Source organism: Bos javanicus, chromosome 2 (assembly GCF_032452875.1).
Source record: "Bos javanicus breed banteng chromosome 2, ARS-OSU_banteng_1.0, whole genome shotgun sequence".
Lineage (NCBI taxonomy): Eukaryota > Metazoa > Chordata > Mammalia > Artiodactyla > Bovidae > Bos > Bos javanicus.
The window spans coordinates 128,860,497-128,880,379 of record NC_083869.1 but is presented as its reverse complement, the minus strand read 5'-3'; the positions used below and the strand labels follow the sequence as shown (position 1 = coordinate 128,880,379).

General features: G+C 42.2%; 1 protein-coding gene across 2 annotated transcripts; it reads left to right on the top strand.

Moving 5' to 3' along the window:
* Positions 1-12,916: 12,916 nt before the first annotated feature.
* Positions 12,917-16,971, top strand: PNRC2 (proline rich nuclear receptor coactivator 2). Of its 2 annotated transcripts, XM_061393331.1 has the most exons (4): positions 12,917-13,087; positions 13,451-13,739; positions 13,834-14,039; positions 14,909-16,971. In XM_061393331.1, exon 4 carries the CDS (start codon positions 14,927-14,929, stop codon positions 15,344-15,346), a length of 420 nt encoding a protein of 139 aa, XP_061249315.1. In that variant the 5' UTR covers positions 12,917-13,087; positions 13,451-13,739; positions 13,834-14,039; positions 14,909-14,926; the 3' UTR covers positions 15,347-16,971. The 2 variants fall into 2 exon arrangements, with proteins under 2 accessions (XP_061249315.1, XP_061249305.1); XM_061393321.1 differs by lacking the exon at positions 13,451-13,739.
* The last annotated feature ends 2,912 nt before the right edge of the window (positions 16,972-19,883 follow it).

Below are 19,883 nucleotides of genomic sequence, written 5' to 3'. Positions count from 1 at the left end.
ATAGTAAAGATTGCAAACAACAGTAGGGAGGTTGGTGAAGTTAGTGACAGAGGGTCACAGCATAGCACACTGGTAACAGCCGTAAATAGGTGTGTATATACGCATAGAAACACATTCACAATACACTGAGTCTAAGAAGTGAAAAGAAAAAGTCAGGTAACAAAAGAATGTATACCATCTATTACCATTTTTATAACAAGAGGGAAAAAGCTCAATAACTAGGGTCTTTCTATGTGTCAGGCATTGTTCCAAGTACTTCAAAGGTGTTGACTTATTTAATTCCTTACACTAACTATTAGGTACTATTATCATCACCATTTTATGGAAAAGGAAACTAAAACACAGAGGGGTTAAAAAGCCTGCCACGGTCATATGCCAGTAAGTCACAGTTCTGAGATTTGACTCTGGACAGGCTGTGGAGTCTGCGCTCATATTGCTTCTCAGTATAGGAAAAAAGGCTGGAAGGATGTCCTCAGAAAACCTTATCTCTGTGCTTATCTCTGGGAGGTAATATGTTTTGTTATGTTTCTTTGTTTATCTGCCTTCTCTACAGTTAACACACATTACCCTTATGTAGCAAGACAAACGCCAATAAAAATGTTTAAGGAGATCTTTTTGCAGATTTGAACCAGTCTCTCTAAGCCTCAATTTCCTCATTTGTAGAAGAACACTACAAATTCTTTACTCTATTTAATAGTACAAATAGTAGTAACATCTTTCCCACAGAACTAATGCCAATATTAAAGCAATGCTGTGAAAGCACTCTGATAATGTAGATTTGGGATGTGTTAAAAAGTGCCAGTTGGACTATAAAGAAAGCTGAGCTCGAAGAATTGATGCTTTTGAACTGTGGTGTTGGAGAAGACTCTTGAGAGTCCCTTGGACTGCAAGGAGATCCAACCAGTCCATCCTAAAGGAGATCAGTCCTGCGTGTTCATTGGAAGGACTGATGTTGAAGCTGAAAGTCCAATACTTTGGCCACCTGATGTGAAGAGGTGACTCATTGGAAAAGACCCTGATGCTGGGAAAGATTGTAGGCAAGAGGAGAAGGGGACGACAGAGGATGAGATGGTTGGATGGCATCACTGACTCGATGGACATGGGTTTGGGTGGACTCCAGGAGTTTGTGATGGACAGGGAGGCCTGGTGTGCTGCAGTCCATGGGGTCGCAAAGAGTTGGACACGACTGAGCGACTGAACTGAACTGAAAAAGTGCCGGGTGCTACAGTACAAAGCAATAGAAAGTAGAATGCAATGAGGCAAGGTGTCTGCAGGAATTCAGAGACTGTCAAGTTGAGCAAACTCGTGAGAGCTCAAAGGGCTTCATCGCTCTTCTGATTCTCTTTAGAGCCTTCCATGACTTCTTTTTTGGCACCATTTATTTATTTGGCTGTACCAGGTCTCAGTTGTGGCATGCAGATCTTCCATCTTCACTGCAGCAGGCAGGATATTTTAGTTGTGGCATGCGGGATCCGGTTCCTGGACCAGGGGTCAAACCTGGGCCCCCTGTGCTGAGAGAATCTTAGCCTCTTAGCACTGGGCCGCCAGGGAAGTCCCGAGCCTCCCATGACTTCTGAGCTGAGGATTATATGCCTCTTCCTCATGCCCTAGGCATGACTTGTTGGGAGACAGGTATTGTCATGGTCTTATATATAAGTAAATGGCTCTCATAGCCCATTACTATTTTTTTTCATTGAGTATTGGTCTCCCAGATTTCCTCTTATTATCAATCCACTTGCCAGTCGGAGGCTGTTATGGTTGTTCTGAATGTTGCTGCCCATCTCACTGTTCACACAGCTTCTGGCCTGAAGGACTGGGAGTTCTCCCTGCAGTGCAAAGGGATGGACAGCTTGGCTTAATGGACTAGCAGGGAGCTTGCTGATAGACCTGGAGTCTGCTTGTGAGATACACACATCATAACCTATGTTCCTCTGGGTATTCAGGAGCTAGTTTCTCACTTTTTCCGGTTGTTTGGTATGATCACCACCTTTGAGGATTATGGAGGACAAAGGGGGTCTCCTTCACACATGCATCCCTATGTAGAGGGGCTGCCCTTCGGAAAACCGAAAGCAGAAATTGTCAACCAGAGTGAGACACTGCAATCAGGTGTATGGTGGGCAAAACTGTATCTTCATCTTGGTAAGATCTTCAGCTGGACCTAAGAATGAAACTGACACAAAGCAAACGAGCAAGATAGACACATTCAAGTCTATTTAATAAAAGTTTTGTGTGACATAGGAGCCTACATAAGGAAATGAAGACCCTAAGAAGTGGCAAAGCCTAAATGCTTTTCATTTTTTAAAAATTTATTTATTTTTATTTTATTTCTGGTTGTGTTGGGTCTTTGTTGCTGTGTTTGGGCTTTCTCTACTTTCTGGGGGCAGGGGCTACTCTCTAGCCGATTTCTCATTGCAGTGGTTTCTCGTTGCAGAGGACAGGATCTAGGCACACAGGTTTCAGTAGCTACAGTCCTTGGGCTCTAAAGCAGGGGCTCAGTAGTTGTGGCACATGGGCCTAGTTGCCCTTTGGCATTTGGGAACCTCCTGGACCAGAGGTTTCATTTCAAGGAGGATTCTTAGCCACTGGACCACCAGAGAAGTTCCCTACATACTTCTTTATTAGATTGAACAAAGAGAGGCAATTTCGGAAAAATAACTAAAATATGTGGGGAGCCTAAACGAAGATGGGGGCTTCCCTGATGGCTCAGCAGGAAAGAATCCACCTGCAATGCAGGAGACATAGGCGACTCGGGTTCAATCCCTGGGTTGGGAAGATCCCCTGGAGGAGGAAATGGAGACCCACTCCAATATTCTTGCCTGGAAAATTCCATGGACAGAGGACCCTGACAAGCTACAGTCCATACAGTCACAAAGAGTCAGACATGTCTGACCATGCACATGCAAAGGAAGATGAGTCGTTATCGAATTGGGTCCCATTCCTTGCTGCTTATAAAATCAATACATACTCTATCAGTGTTGATACAAAAGCTGCCTTTAATCAGAATGCCAGAAATCTGGGCAGATGGACTCAGTGTCTTCCAAAACCATCTCTGAAGTTTCTGCTCAGCTATGATAACTTTTAAAGGGAACAGGGAAGCAATCTCCATTCATCATTGAGATGAGGGGTCAGAGTTGTCACCATCCCCCACTGTGCAGGCTTGTGTGCCAGCTTGTTGACGCCTCATGATCTTCACTTAAATTTTGTCTCAATTAGAAAAAAAGCCAAAGGCAAAATGAATTTTAAGTAAAGTAAGTCCTTGAGGACTCCTGATCTTTATTTAGATGTTATCTTGTTCACACAGTTTGTTTGAAAGATTGCTGAAGGGGAAGCTACGGAAGAGATTTGATCATCTGTTGATTTCTTCATTTCTACTTCATCGATCTACGGAAAGAACGAACAAGTTATATCGTGTGATCAAAAGATTTGAAAGGAGTGCTAGAGCTGAAGATGAGTACAGCATGGGGGTGCCTTGTTTAAGATTAGTGTCAAGAAAAAGGGGTGCCTCTTTCAGAGAGTTCTTTCCTGCAAAGGGATTTTTTTTTTTCTGCCAAAAGCTGCTTAGAAATCCCTACTTGTCTGAACATCATTCCATTTCTACGGCATCATGAGTGAAAGTTCATCTTCTGTAGCTTCTTCGTGCTGATATAGAGCACCATATCTTTAGAGTGGAAAATATCTACATGGGTATGTAGAATCTCTTTGCTGACAGTTGTACTCACCTATTTACACATGTGGGCAGAACAAGCTACAATTATTCTGATGCCAACAAATATATAGATTATTATGAGCAATAATGCTAATCCCATTCTCTTACAGCCAATTCTGGGAAATGTGTGAGCCATAGACTCAGTACTGCTCAAGATGGAGCAGCTTATGTCATGGTTGCAATCTGGTCATCAGTTAGCTTTTTCCCTACATTGTGGCAGTTCTTACAGTGTCTGTAAAACAACCCAGGAATGTGCATCAGACACTGAATCTGTGACTCCATTGTCCTAATCATTAACTTGAGCCTGCTCTTTTGTGATTCAGGGAGGCCTGGGAGATTTCAACTTTTCTCTAAACAAGAGGCAGGAGATATGAAGGGGCCTTTGTACTTGAATGTTCAAACTACTGTCCAATTGCACTCACCTCACATGCTAGCAAAGTAATGCTCAAAATTTGCCATGCCAGGCTTCAACAGTTTCCTGAACCGAGAAATTCCAAATGTTCAAGCTGGATTTAGAAAAAGCAGAGGAACCAGAGATCAAATTGCCAATATCCATTGGATCATCAAAAAAGCAAGAGAATTCCAGAAAAACATCTACTTCTGCTTTATTGACTAGGCCAAAGCCTTTGACTATGTGGATCACAACAAACTGTGGAAAATTCTGAAAGAGATGGGAATACCAGACCACCTTACCTGCCTTCTGAGAAATCTATATGCAGGCCAAGAAGCAACAGTTAGAACCAGACATGGAACAATGGACTGGTCCCAAATTCGGAAAAGAGTACATCAAGGCCGTATATTATCATCCTGCTTATGTAACTTCTATGCAGAGTACATCATGTGAAATGCCAGGCTGGATGAAGCACAAGCTGGAATCAAGATTGCTGGGAGAAATATCAATAACCTCAGATATTCAGGTGACACCACCCTTATGGCAGAAAGCAAGAGGAACTGAGGAGCTTCTTGATGAAAGTGAAAGAGGAGCGTGAAACAACTGGCTTAAAACTCAACATTCAAAAAACTAAGATCATGGCATCTGGTCCCATCACTTCATGGCAAATAGATGGGGAAATGATGGAAATAGTGAGAGACTTTATTTTCTTGGGCTCCAAAAACACTGTGGGTGGTGACTGCAGCCATGAAATTAAAAGATGTTTGCTCCTTGCAAGAAAAGGTATGACCAACCTAGACAGCATATTAAAAAGCAGAGATATCATGCTGCCGACAAAGGTCTGTCTAGTCAAAGCTATGGTTTTTCCAGGAGTCATGTATGGACGTGAGAGTTGGAGCATAAAGAAAGCTGCTCCAAAGAATTGATGCTTTTGAACTGTGGTGTTGGAGAAGACTCTTGAGAGTCTCCTAGATAGCAAGGAGATCCAACCAGTTGATCCTAAAGGAAATCAGTCCTAAATATTCACTGGAAGGACTGATGCTGAAGCTGAAGCTCCAATACTTTGGCCACCTGATGCAAAGAACTGACTCATCAGGAACTGACTTTCCTGATGCTGGAAAAGATTGAATGTGGGAGGAGAAGGAGACAACAGAGGATGAGACGGTTGGGTGGCATCACCGACTCAGTGGACATGAGTCTGAGTAAACTCCGGGAGTTGATGATGGACAGGGAGGCCTGGCATGCTGCAGTCCATGGGGTCACAAAGAGTCAGACATGACTGAGCAACTGAACTGAACTGACTTGTACTTAGAGAAGGGGGTGTGGCCTCAGGGTTCTGCTTCATTTTGGAGTTACTTCTGACAAGTTCTGTTTGTAAGAATTCTCTTGGCCTTGATCCCCCATCGCTGATGATAAGACTGTTTCTTTCCTCCTAATATCAAAGGGATATCTTTCACAAGAGAATTTTCTCCTGTTCTCAGGAAGAAAAGGCAAGGCGGGTCAGAGCATCCTTCTTGTACCTATTGTTTTTCAAGTGTCTTTAGCTCAAAATAATCATTGTGGCCAAGTGGCATATTTGGGAATGGTGTATTCTGCCAGCCCTCAGCTGGATCTGGAATACCCCAGCACCCATCCTTAAAGATTCTGATCCTGGACTGGGGGTCCTGGCATCTGAAGCCTTGAAAGGTCCTGGAAATTGAGAACCTTTGGGTCAGAATCACAGAAAGTGTGGGAGTTTTGCAGTGACTTCCTGTGCCCCATTTAGTAATTAAACCAAAATCGCTCTAATGGCTGAGGACTGATTTGCAATTGCTCTGGAACATGTGAGCAACTGGGAAGTCCACAGCAGCTGTTTCCCCAGGAAACAAAACCACTGTGTGGGGAGGGGTGTGTGTTGATACCAGTTTGGCAACAAGATAAGACCCCCAAGATACATAACATCAGGCAGGAGGTTCACTTTCCTCTTGGCAGGTCCCAGGAAACTTGCTTCCCCTAAATGAAATAAACCATCAGCTGACAGAGCTGCAAGTATTCAAAGCTGTGCCCCAAATTCATAGATGAGCTTGAAGAAGAAAAAGAACCAAACCAGCTTGTTTGACATACAGGGGTGTAAGGGATCCAGCCTGAAAGCCAGGCAGTTCAACGGGAGACTTGTTCCCAATGTTTGGCAAACACGTGTGCTTTGTCTCACCAGCCCTGACCTTTGTGGGGTCTAAATATTGAACAATAAGCATCAGTCTGCCACTCACCAGTCTTTCAAAGCTGGACTTTCAGAAATGCCTTTTGGGGACTTCCTTGGTGGTTCAGCGGTTACGATGCCTTGCAGGGATGCAGGGGACACGAGTTTGAACCCTGTTTGGAGAACTGAGATCCCACATGCCATGCAGTGCAGCCAAAAAATAAATAATTTTTAAAAAAGAAAGAAATGCTTTTTTGCCTCATTTCTACTTATAGATTAGGTAGGTTTTGTTGATTTTAGCTCCTACAGATACTAATTCAAAACAGATTCCCGGGGGGAAAGAATGTCAATGAATGTGGAAATCCTCTCATTTTCCTCCCATTCTACAGGGTCTGAGCACAATGTCCGTAATCTGCATTCCTTTCCAATGTTAGCAGGTTAATTTTTGTGTTTATATATAATTGGCACTACCTGTCCTTGATTCTCAGGGGAAGAACTGAGAAAACAAATGTCCCAGACACCAACTTCCCTCTCTGATATATAGTAAAGGGAAAAGGTTTTGAGTTGTTTAGTGCTTGAATGGAGCCTCATTCACTGTTGTATTCCCAGGGCTTGATGGAGTGCCTGTCTCAAAGAAGCCACCAGCTAAATCTTTGTTAAACAAATGCATGGTATGAAGCACTCACGTATTTATTATGCATTTGGTGCCCAGCACTGGTAACTCCTCTACATCCTGAGAGCTATTTGTTTATATCAATAATTTCCTATTTGAACTGAGAACCATTACTTAGATAGTGTTGGTGGAACTGACTTTAAAGCCTAGCCTAGGACATGCGGAGGCTGGGCCAAAGCAGAAATGACGCTCAGTTGTGGATGTGTCTGGTGGTGAAAGCAAAGTCCAATCCTGTAATGAACAATACTTCATAGAAACCTGAAATGTTAGGTCCATGAATCAATGTAAATTGGACATGGTGAAGCAAGAGATGAACATCAGAATCTTAGGAATCAGTGAACTAAAATGGACAGGACAGGATGAATTTGATTCAGATGACCATTATATCTACTACTGTGGGCAAGAATCCCTTAGAAGAAAGGGAGTAGCCTTCATAGTCAACAAAAAATTCAAAATGTAGTAATTCGGTGTAATCTGAAAAACGACAGAATGATCTTGGTTCATTTCCAAGGCAAACCATTCAATATCACAGTAATCCAAGTCTATGCTCCAACCACTAATGCCAAAGAAGCTAAAAGTGACCACCAGTTCTGTGAAGACCTACAAGACCTTCTAGAACTAACACCCAAAAAAGATGTCCTTTTCATCACAGGGGATTGGAATGCAAAAGTATGAAGTCAAGAGATACCTGGAATAACAGGCAAGTTTGGCTTTGGAGTACAAAATGAAGCAAGTTAAAGGTTAACAGAGTTCTGTCAAGAGAACACACTGGTCACAGTAAACACCCTCTTCCAACAACACAAGAGACAACTCTACACGTGGACATCACCAGATGCTCAGTACTGAAACCAGATTGATTATATTCTATGCAGCCCAAGATGGAGAGGCTCTGTACAGTCAGCAAAAACAAGACCGGGAGCTGACTGTGCCTCAGATCATGAGTTCCTTACACCAAAATTCAGACTCAAACTGAAGAAAGTTGGGAAAACCAGTAGGCCACTCAGGTATGACCTGAATCAAACCCCTTATGACTGTACAGTGGAAGGACAAATAGATTCAAGGGATTAGATCTAGTAGACAGAGTGCCTGGAGAAATATGGACAGGGGTTTGTGACACTGTACAGGAGACAGTGACCAAAATCGTCCCAAAGAAAAAGAAATGCAAGAAGGCAAAGTGGTTGTCTGAGGGGGCTTTTCCAATAGCTGAGAAATGAAGAGAAGAGAAAGGCAAGGGAGAAAGGGAAAGATATACCCAACTGAACACAGAGTTCCAGAGAACAGCAAGGAGAGATAAGAAAGCCGTCTTAAGTGAACAATGCAAAGAAACAGAGGAAAACAACAGAATGGGGAAAGATTAGAAGTCTCTTCAAGAAAACTGGAGATACCAAGGGGATATTTCACACAAGGACGGGCACATTAAAGGACAGAAATGGTAAAGACCTAACAAAAACAGAAGAGATTAAGAAGAGGTAGCAAGAATACACAGAAAAACTATACCAAAAAAAGTCTTAATGACCCAGATAACCATGGTGGTGTGGTCACTCACCTAGAGCCAGACATCCTTGAGCATGAAGTCAAGTGGGCCTTAGGAAGCACTACTACAAACAAACCTAGTGGAGGTAATAGAATTCCAGCTGAGCTATTTAAGATCCTAAAAGATGATGCTGTTAAAGTGCTGCAGTCAATATGTCAGCAAATTTGTAAAACTCAGCAGAGGCCACAGGATTAAAAAGGTCAGTTTTCATTCCAACCACAAAGCAGGGCAATGCCAAAGAATGTTCAAATTACCATACAGTTGTGCTCATTTCACAAGCTAGCAAGGTTACGCTCAAAATCCTTCAAGCTAGGCTTCAGTAGTATGTGAACTTCCAGATGTACAAGCTGGGTTTAGAAAAGACAGAGGAACCAGAGATCAAAGTGCCAACATTTGTTGGATCACAAAAAAAGCAAGAGAATTCCAGAAAAACTTCTACTCCTCCTTCATTGACTAATGTAAAACCTTTGACTGTGTGGATCATAAGAAACTGTGGAAAATTCTTAAAGAGATGGGAATACCAGACCACCTTACCTGCCTCCTGAGAAACCTGTATGCAAGTAAAGAAGCAAAGTTAGAATCTTATTTGGAACAATGGACTGGTTCAAAATTGGGAAAGGAGTACGTCAAGGCTGTATATTGTCACCTGCTTATTTAATTTATATGTAGAGTATATCACATGAAATGCCATGTTGGAGGAATCCCAAGCTGAACTCAAGACTGTCAGGAGCAATATCAACAACCTTAGATTTGCAGATGACACAACTCTAAGGACAGAAGGTGAAGAGGAACTAAAGAGACTCTTGATGAGGGTGAAAGAGGGGAGTGAAATAACTGGCTTAAAACTCAACATTCAAAAAACTAAGATCATGGCATCCAGTCCCATCACTTCATGGCAAATAGATGGGGAAAAAGTGGAAACAGTGATAGATTTTATTTTCTTTGGTTCCAAAATCACTGTGGATGGTGACTGCCATGAAGTTAAAAGACACTTGCTCCTTGGTAGAAAAGCTATGACAAACCTAGACAGCATATTAAAAAGCGGAGACATCACATTGCTGACAAAGGTCTGTATAGTCAAAGCTACGATTTTTTCATGTATGGGTGTGCGAGTTGGCCCATAAAGAAAGCTGAATGCTGAAGAATTGGTGCTTTTGAACTGTGGTGTTGGAGAAGACTCTTTAGAGTCCCTTGGACAGCAAGGAGATCCAACCAGTCCATCCTAAAGGAAATCAGTCTTGAATATTCATTGGAAGGACTGATGCTGGAGCTGAAACTCCAATACTTTGGTCACCTGATGTGAAGAACTGACTCAATGGAAAAGACCCTAGTGCTGGGAAAGATTGAAGGCAAAAAGAGAAGAGGACGACAGAGGACAAGGTGGTTAGATAGCATCATGGACTGAATGGACTTGAATTTGAGAAAACTCCAGGAGATAGTAAAGGACAGGGAAACCTGTCCATGGGAGGTTGGGGTCCTGCATGGGCTGCAGTTCATGGGGTCACAAAGAGTTGGACACAACTGAATTACAACAATATTGGATGTCCTGAAGAGAATGTGTTTTCCACTCCTGCTTCCAGTTCTGGGCTGTTGTGAGTACTTGGTAAATGATTAATGAAGGATGAGGCTGGAGCTGTATTGTGAGACTCCTGGGAGCCTGGGACATGGTGTAGGCTTTAACAGTGCTCTTTGGAGGGCCCTGGGGAGGACACAGAGGTGAGTCAGAGACAGATGCTGCAGGGAACATGGAGTAGGCTTTGAAGCCTTAGTTTGTGGCTTTCAGCTTTAAACTGTTCTAAGCCTCAGATTCTTTATCTGTACAGTGGCGATAAAAATATCACCTACTCTATATTAATGTCTTGTCAACAAAACAACTTAGCACAGGGCAGAGGGAGGCAGAATAAGTATCCAATACATCATGTGTGTGTACCCAAGCATCAGATACCTTCAGTAGAGTTCAGTTGCTCAGTCACGTCTGACTCTTTGTGACCCCATTGACTGCAATATGCTAGGCTTCCCTGTCCATCACCAACTCCCGGAGCTTGCTTAAACTCATGTCCATCAAGTCAGTGATGCCATCCAACCATCTGATGCTCTGTCATCCCCTCTCTTCCTGCCTTCAATCTTTCCCAGCATCAGAGTCTCTTCCACTGAGTCAGTTCTTCGAATCAGGTGGCCAAAGTATTGGAGTTTCAGCTTCAGCATCAGTCCTTCCAGTGAATATTCAGGACTGATTTCTTTTAGGATTGACTGGTTTGATCTCCTTGCTGTCCAAGGGACTCCCAAGAGTCTTCTCCAACACCATAGTTCAAAAGTATCAGGTCTTCGGCACTCAGCTTTCTTTATAGTCGAACTCTCACTTTCATACATGACTACTGAAAAAACCATAGCTTTGACTAGATGGACCTTTGTTGGCAAGGTAATGTCTCTGCTTTTTAACATGCTGTCTAGGTTAGTCATAGCTTTTCTTCTAAGCAACAAGCTTCTTTGAAATTTCATGGCTGCAGTCACCATCTGCAGGACTTTGGAACCTCCAAAAATAAAGTCTCTCAAATACATTACAGGTGTGTTTATACAGATAAGGTCTGGAGGCTGATTTAATTTTGTAATACAACTTGGGGCCAATACAGGTTTGTTTGTTTGTTTTTTTTTTTAAAGTAACACAATCAGATCCATGAGGGCAGAATGGAGGGAGAAGAAGGATTGTAGCAGGGATGAATTTAAAAGATATTTGGATGATGATAATAAAAAAAGAATTAGAAAAAGAAAGTGTTCAGACTAAAACAAGACTGTTCATTTTACAAAAAGTGAAAGTCGCTCAGTCCTGTCCTACTATTCAGGACCCCATGGACTATACAGTCCATGGAATTCTCCAGGCCAGAATCCTGGAGTGGGTAACCTGTTCCTTCTCCAGCGGTCCTTCCCAACCCAGGGATTGAACACAGGTCTCCCGCACTGCAGGTGGATTCTTTACCAACTGAACCCCCAGGGAAGCCCAAGCCACTATATTAAAAAATACATTGCAATGGTCTTTTTAAAAGTCAAAGTCTTGAATCCATTAAATACCACTTAGCTGTCATCTAGCTGCATGTCTAAAGTCAGCTTCTTAAATTTTTAGGAAACAGATTACACTTTCAGTGAGGTAGTAGTTCCTTGTTATGTACATCTTATTTGACTATAATGCTTAGCAGCTGAAAGTCCCATGCTCAGAAATATCTCTTCTACTCTACACATTTCACCAAATTAATTTGATTAACAAACTCCTCTTTTAAAATGGTTTTCTTAAGAAACTTAAGGTCCATGGGTAGAAGAACATTGGGGTGGGGGATGATGGTAGCAGAAAAACTCAAGATTAAAAAACGAATCGTGGGACTTAAACAAAGTACACATAAATCTTGTAACAAAAATGTTTGTATGTTTGTAGAAACTGGTGTTCTCCTTTAAAACGCCAGCTTTGGGTTGCTTATCCATTTACTCCAAAGCAGTTGCCCCTTTCCTCTTCCTGGCACCTTGGTGGCACAGTCAACTGAACTCTTTTCTTCCCCCTTTCACTTACAAACGGAGCCGAAAGGGGGAAATGAGAGAGCCCCATTCTCTCAAACTTTTCTCGTGCACTTAGCATGTGCTCTGGGCTCAAACGAGTGTGTGCGTGAGTGACTGGGTCGACAAGTAGCTACAGTACGGTGTGACTCAAGTTTAGGACAAAAGAGGAACTGATTAACTTGATCCGCACAAGTGTCGGAAACCTCTTCACAGAGGAGGCAACTTCTCAAGAATTTCGAGGCTGCGGGCAGGGAGGGCGGGAGGGAACCACAAGCTGGGGGAGCTGCAAAGTAATTCCCTTGACAGGGGAACACGGTCGAAGTGTCAGGACTAAGTGGCCAAGGGTCGGCCTCGGGAAGCAACTTGGTGGAGTATCTTGCATCGTAAGAGACTGGTTACACGGTTAGGTGAACTTAACTCGGGAACTCAAAGCCGCCTTCAGTGACGCCCCACGGCGGGGAACCATCGGGTGCCAAGGGCCGCGGGATCCGCGAACCGGGCAGCCCCGGTATAAGCCGCGATCCGGGTGAGCCGCTCACGTCCCTTCCCCGGCGCCGGACGCGCGCACGGCTCGGAGTCGCCGTGACGGGTTGGCGCTGACTGCGTCCTTGGGTGCCGAGCCTGGCCAGGCGGGCGCCTCCCGGGAGAGGACAGTGTCACCCGGGGCCCTGCAGAGGGTCGGCCACCGGGACCGCGGCGGTTATTCCCGACATGCTCCTCTCAGGGAGGATTTCAAACCTTCGGCCACAGCCAACTCCCCTCCCTCGGCCCCGTCGGGCCCCAGCAACAGGCGGTGGCCCGCGTATCATTGGCCGGGTCGCGCGAAAGCGTGTTTTGATTGGCCGCCGCGCCTCCCGGCCCCGCTTCAGCGCTCGCCGCCGCCTCCATTTTGTCGGTAGAGACAGGAGGAGGAGGTCGGTGGAGACGTTGGGGTGGCCAGCAACTAGCTCGTCGGTGCTCGTGGGCTTCGCCCGTTCCGTGCCTCGTCTCTCCCTGGAAGGGGAGGGGGGCTTCGAAGCCGAGCAGAAGCCGCCGCCGCCGTAGTCCCGGGCTTGAAGTCGGTGAGTGGCGGCGGCGCGACGGGTGCGGCCATGTTGGTGGCGGCGCTCCCTATTGTTGGGGGAAGGAGGCGAGATCCGAGGCTGGGGGGCGCGGGCGGTCCGGAGGAGCGGGTTCCCGGGCCGGGCTCGAGGAACGCTGAGCGACGTGGAAGCCCAGCCCCGTTGCGGAAGACCCGAACTTTCCGGGCTCGCTTTGGGAATGATTCAGGGTCTGGAAACTAATTTCCTTAGGGCGTTAAAACAGTCTGGAGGGGCCTCTCACCCTTTCGATAAGAGCTTGCTTGGTAACTTGGTTTCTTGGACGATCAAGTGGAATCGCAAATGTTTAATGTTTATAATAGTGATTGTTTTTATATATTTAAGATGGGAAACTGACTGCTTGTTACGGCTTGTGAAACTTATTTTAAAACGGGGAGGAGTCAAGAGTTCATAACCAAAGGAAGCGCTGCGTGACGTAAACATGTTGGGAGAGGAGGCTCTGCTAAAACAGATACGTGATGTGTCTAAAGATTGGGAAATTCTAGTGGGACTTTAAAAACACGGTCTCTTTAGGAAACAAATTTTAAGCCCATTTCTTGGCATGGCTGTAGAGGCTAACGTTTCCATGGTTTGACAACATTTTGGTCACTAAATCTATGTGAGACATTGTTCAGTAAGTAGCCATTTAAGTTTTTTCTGGAGTAAATATGAACGATCACATTCTCTGTTTTTTAATTGAAATAATGAAGAAATCGTTGCTTTTCTAGCTAAGACTTCTCTCAAACTTGTGTGCTGAGGAGACTCAGATGTTGGCCTCAGCTCCTAGGCTGAACTCAGCAGATCGGCCCATGAAAACTTCTGTATTGAGACAAAGGAAAGGATCTGTCAGAAAGCAACATCTATTATCCTGGGCGTGGCAGCAAGGAAGAGGACAGGTAGTGGAAGTCCTGCAATCGGAAAAGCAGACTGAAAGGTATCAAAAACTCACGGTTGTAATGGGGCAGACATTTTATGATCAGATGAGTCGCTCAGTCGAGTCCGACTCTTTGCGACCCCATGAATCGCAGCACGCCAGGCCTCCCTGTCCATCACCAGCTCCTGGAGTTCACTGAGACTCACGCGTCCATCGAGTCAGTGATGCCATCCAGCCATCTCATCCTCTGTAGTCCCCTTCTCGTTTCAAACCAGGATCTTCCCTGGTGGCTCAGACGGTAAAGCGTCTGCCTACGATGCGGGAGACCTGGGTTCAATCCCTGGGTGGGGAAGATCTCCTGGAGAAGGAAATGGCAACCCACTCCAGTTTTGTTGCCTGGAAAATCCCATGGACGGAGGAACCTGGTTAGGCTACAGTCCATGGGGTCGCAGAGAGTCGGACACGACTGAGCGACTTCACTCACTCATTCTAGAGCTTCCCAGGTGGACTCCATGATAAAGAATCCACCCGCCAATGCACGAGACCTGGGTTAGATCCCTGGGTCGGGAAGATCGCCTGGTGGAGGAAACGGAAACCCACTCGTGTTCTTTGCTGGAGAATTCTATGGACAGACGAGCCTGGCGGGCTACAGCCCATGGGATTGCAAAAGGTTGGATGTGACTGAGCAGGCACACGGGCACATCCTAAACAAACTTTTTAATGCAGTATTATTTAGATTTGTTGGTAAACTCATTAATTTCTTAGGAAGGTAATAAAGGCTGTACATGTAATTGTGAACAGTATAGTGAAGCTAAAGAAGCTGAACAGCACATGAGTCTTCTTCAAGATATTTGGAGTTGCAAACTGGGGCCACTTAAGTTTTGTACTACTTTGTGGGATTTCACTCAGTATTTTGTTTCCACTCACAGGTGACAAAGAAGCTGAAGATGGGTGGTGGAGAGAGGTATAACATTCCAGCCCCTCAAACTAGAAATGTTAGTAAGAACCAACAACAGCTTAGTAGACAGAAGACCAAGGATCAGAATTCCCAGATGAAGATTGTTCACAAGAAAAAGGAAAGAGGACATACTTATAATTCATCATCAGCTGCATGGCAGGCCATGCAAAATGGGGGGAAGAACAAAAATTTTCCAAACAATCAAAACTGGAACTCTAGCTTATCAAGTCCCACCTTACTTTTTAAGTCTCAAACTAATCAGAACTATGCCGGGGCCAAATTTAGTGAGCCACCATCACCAAGTGTTCTTCCTAAACCACCAAGCCACTGGGTTCCTGTTTCCTTTAATCCTTCTGATAAAGAAATAATGACATTTCAACTTAAAACCTTACTTAAAGTACAGGTATAAAATGAGGTAAAGTACTAACATTTAAACTTAGTCATATTTAAGGATAACTGGCAATTGTTTCAGACCAAATTCACTAGGGAATTAATCTGTAAAACTGATTAATGTAGAAAATATAATTAGACTTCATCTTAATTGTTTTATGTGCACTGTGATGGTAGAATCAGTAAAGTTTAAGATAACTGAATTATGGATAATTGTATTTGATCTCTTCACTAGTATTCTCAATTGAGTGACCATACAAGTGAAACCATTCAAATTTAGATTTGGGGAATGGTAAAGGAATCAACTTTTTATATTGCTTGTTGGGGGAAAATACTGAAGATTATCATTTCATGGGTCAGCAGATTGACTTGTTAAGATGGTAAATCAGATCATAAGCATCCAGTTAAAGACATACAGGGGTTGAAAACTGTTTGAATCTTTGAGATGTTATTGTCCTAGAGACAGCTAAATCAGTACACCTAAACCAGTAGTATGACAACAACCTGATGCACTGCCTAAAGAAAATGTGAATTTTTTTTTTTAGAGAATAGTATTTTAATGAACTGTATGGTGGTGAATGTGTGAAGGGCACTAGGGGCTATTTAGAATGAAACAAGCCATTGGCCCTCTTGTGTGCAGTGGATAGGTGTCTGCCAACAAATGCACCAAAACCAATTTTTATAGAAACAGTATTTGGTGTTCAGAGTAGCTTTCAAAATAACATTTTTGTATGATGGCACTGCACAAGCTATTCTGACAGTGATACGGCTTTAAATCATCCCTGCAAAGTTTTTTTTAAAAGTCGGGAGCTGTATAATGTGAAAGTTCTGCATACCTAGGAAAGAGCCATGTAAATATATGTAATAAAATTGTAGCATATGTAAAGTTTTGTTGGCATTTATCCTATAAAAATAGAATATTTTAGTACAAATTTGCTGAATGTAAGACATGGACTCTTAATACTATGGCCTAATTTTAAAGGTCAAAAAAACCCCCACAAACTAACCTGTTTTTAAATTTTGCCCTTGTGCTGAAGTGCCAGTGTATGTATGTTATAATTGATCTTGCTGTAAACTATATTTCAAAGTAAATCCTAGTGTAAGAAGTTTTATATAACTGAAAAGGTTTTAAGCTGCTAAAACACTTGCTATTTTTGAGATGTGAAATGCAGTATGGGGTTATTTTTTTTCCTTAAACCCAAAGATTAACTATTAAGCAGTCCCTCCAACCTTAAAGACTCCTTTTGGCTTTCGACAGCTTGTGTAACCTATGAGTATAGGGTAGAACGTCAGTGTATTTTTTTTTCTTGTCAACAGGTGCAACCCATGGGACCAACTTACTGCAAAAGATGTAGTTTCTTGCATAATACCTTGATAACATGTTTTGCTTACTTTAAACATGCTAATTACAACAGCCATCCCAGTAGTAAAAGTGTGTGTATGGGGTGGGGGGGGTGTCTATTTTCTAATTTGGCAGCTTTTTTTTATACTTTTAAGCAGAATGGCTAAATTGTTTCTCCAAATAAATTGAGGTGAGATGTCCAAGTCAAATGATGATATCCTAAAAACAAGTTTTATATAGTACTTAATGTACATACATGAATTCGAAGCATGAAATTAAAAAATAAAATTGTTTCTTCCCCACTGGCTTGTTTTTATTGTATAGAAGTTGTTATGACTATTTGCATAATTAACCCCACTGAAATACAATAGAACCATTGGTTTTTAAGAAGCAACCCATTTGCTGACAAAGTCTTGGATTAGCAGCTATACATTAAAAAGGGAACTGACTTGCTCTTTACAGCAGGGCTAACAGGAAAAGGCCATAGAATATTTCAGGAACTTGCATAAAGCTTTTGAATTTATTTTACTCAGTAAAGCACGTTTAATTGCCTAAGATGGCTTAGGTTTATAGAAAAAAAAATAGAATTACTCAAATTGACAGGAACATTTGTGTTACCTATTTGTTAACATATAGTCTTCACAAGAGGACCTTGGGGGAAAAAAGAACTATAACCGGCTTTCTAACGCATTCCAAAAGATAGGACAGCTTAAAGTAGTTTTAAGTTCCACACTAAGCAGGCTGTGATGCTAGGGCCAGGCTGTATTTTCTCACGCAAACGCTAACATCTGAGTCGTCACCTTTGTCCTGTGTCCCAGTGTAATTTCTGTGGGCAATAATGCCAACAACTGCCAAGTGCCCTTTGTGCTGTACTGGAATCCACTGGACTGAACAGTCTTTATCCCAGGCATTAAGTTAGGTTTGATGTATACATATATATTCTAGATTTTTTGGCTTGGAATTGACTCAAGTGGTAAAAAATGTTCTTCACTACAAAAATTTTAATAGCTAAGGGTAACTTATACCTTAGATACAGAGTTATGGTTCGCCTACAACAAGTATGTTGACATCAATTTCCCAAATTGTTCTAAGAACCAAAAAGTTTAGCACTCATCTATCTTGTAGGGCTGTGGTCAGCAAAAGCATGAGCCTTGTCAGTGTCATAATTTACATTGTCATCTTTCTGATGGCAGCATATACAGTTCGATAGAATCTTCAGTCTATAACCTATCTTTACACTTAAGTTCTCTTCATCCCAGAAGCAAGCACAAGATGGAAAAAACCAAAGGGTTTTGGGTAAGTTTTCTAGCGTTTCTTTAACTATTCTCATAGGCAATTACTTTGTAAAATAAGTGGGATAAAGTACATCTCCAACTTCTTATACAAATGAGGAAAGCCTACCCAGTCACAAATCTGTTAGGCAGAGCTAAAGCTAAAAAAATAAAAAAAATTCAAGATTTTTTGGATCCTTGACCAGTTTTATTTCATTATCTAGCATTCAGAGATGTGCTCTACAAAAAACTAGACACAAAAAGGCCTTTTACTTCTTTACAAACTACTCTGTCAATTATCAATAAAATCAATTTACACACCTTGCTTTTTAGGCCAAATATTAAAAGAATCCCACCTTTAACATAAGGGTGAAACAGCTGTTAGGAATACAGAGGAACAACACAATGAACATAACCAGCACTGCTGAGGGAGGGACAAAGGGGAACCCACAAGGAGCCTTTTCCATGGCAGCCAGCTATGTTTTACAGACAGGGAACAGTGGTTGGGACAGGTTGCTGACTTCATTTATCAATGAGGACAGTTACACCTCGGACTCCAGGTGTGAAAAGCTGACAGACCTTAGTTGAACACTGTGACTCCTGAGCTACCACTGTGCTCTTCAAGTTCACAGCCTCCCCACTTCAAAATATCTCAGGATCTTGTAAACAAGAATGTTCAAAATGCAATACAATGTGATTGAAATCTGGAAAGCTAGATTGGAAAGTGAGTGACAGCTGCTGTCAACAGCTGATCCTGGATTACATTTAACCTCTTTTTCATCCAAGAAAGTTCCAAAAAACTTTGTAATTCAATTATGTTCATAAATCTATTAAATCTTGCAAGTGAATTCTAGATTCCATTGTATTAAGTAAGTTATTAAATTTACCTATTTGATTTAAAAAGATGAACCAAATGAAAAACCATGGACACTTAACTAGTATCTGCCACTTACTTGCTGTGTGGTCTTGTGCAAGTTTGAAATATTAAAAAATGAAGCAGGGGTAAAAATACCTCCATTTCACATCTCCCTTAGATGTATTCTGCTATATTTTCAAAATCTTTATAAAGGCTTAAACACTTCTGTATTTTTAGGTGAATAACTTTAGATAAAAAGTTTTAAATGCCGCAGAAATAAGACAAAAATATAATATGCAAGTGATGAAATCAATGTATAGGTAAACTGCACATCCTAATGAGGAACTAAGGAATCCAAAACATTTTGTGATACTACAAAAGTTATTTATTCACTATACACAGAACATGTCCCCTATAAAATGTACATGTAAATCACTAAAAAGTATAATTTGGTGAACATTTTCTCAATTACAGAACATACTAAATCAGTTGGGAATTAACAGCTCTCTGTCTGCCTCAAAATAATCTTTAATTATAGCACCCAGAGTCTCCTTTACATCTGATGCAAAGTTAAATACTTATTTTGGGGATTGCTGCCTAATGTGTTTGAGGAGGCAGAGTTAACAATTAAATATAACTCTAGTATATTACAGTCACTGCACAATAAATCAGTTTATTACAGATTAAAACAAATCATTTTTTCATTATCTGTATTAATGGGATGCAAACAAATACTGGATACTTTTAAATGGCAAATAACCACAAAATTGCTTCTTGATAGTATATTGGATTTTATAATTACATAGGATATAAACGGTGTAAAATATTGTTATAATACACCTCAAACAAGACAATGAGGCCACACTGTTATGATTCACTAGATTGTGCTCAGTAGACATTTATTGAATAAGTGAGTTTTACCTGTTTTTCTCCCCAATTACCCAGTACAATTTTGGGGCATACTATGGGCTCAGTAAATGTTTGCTGTATATACTGACTAGGAAGGAGGTGAGAAGAGATGGACCCTCTTAGCTGGATGTCAAGTATCATAATTGGAATTTACGAGGGAGCGTGTTTAAGGAAGATG

Bases quoted from the DNA above. Each gene is read 5' to 3' on its own strand.
- PNRC2 (XM_061393321.1), top strand. From the start codon at position 14,927: ATGGGTGGTGGAGAGAGGTATAACATTCCAGCCCCTCAAACTAGAAAT.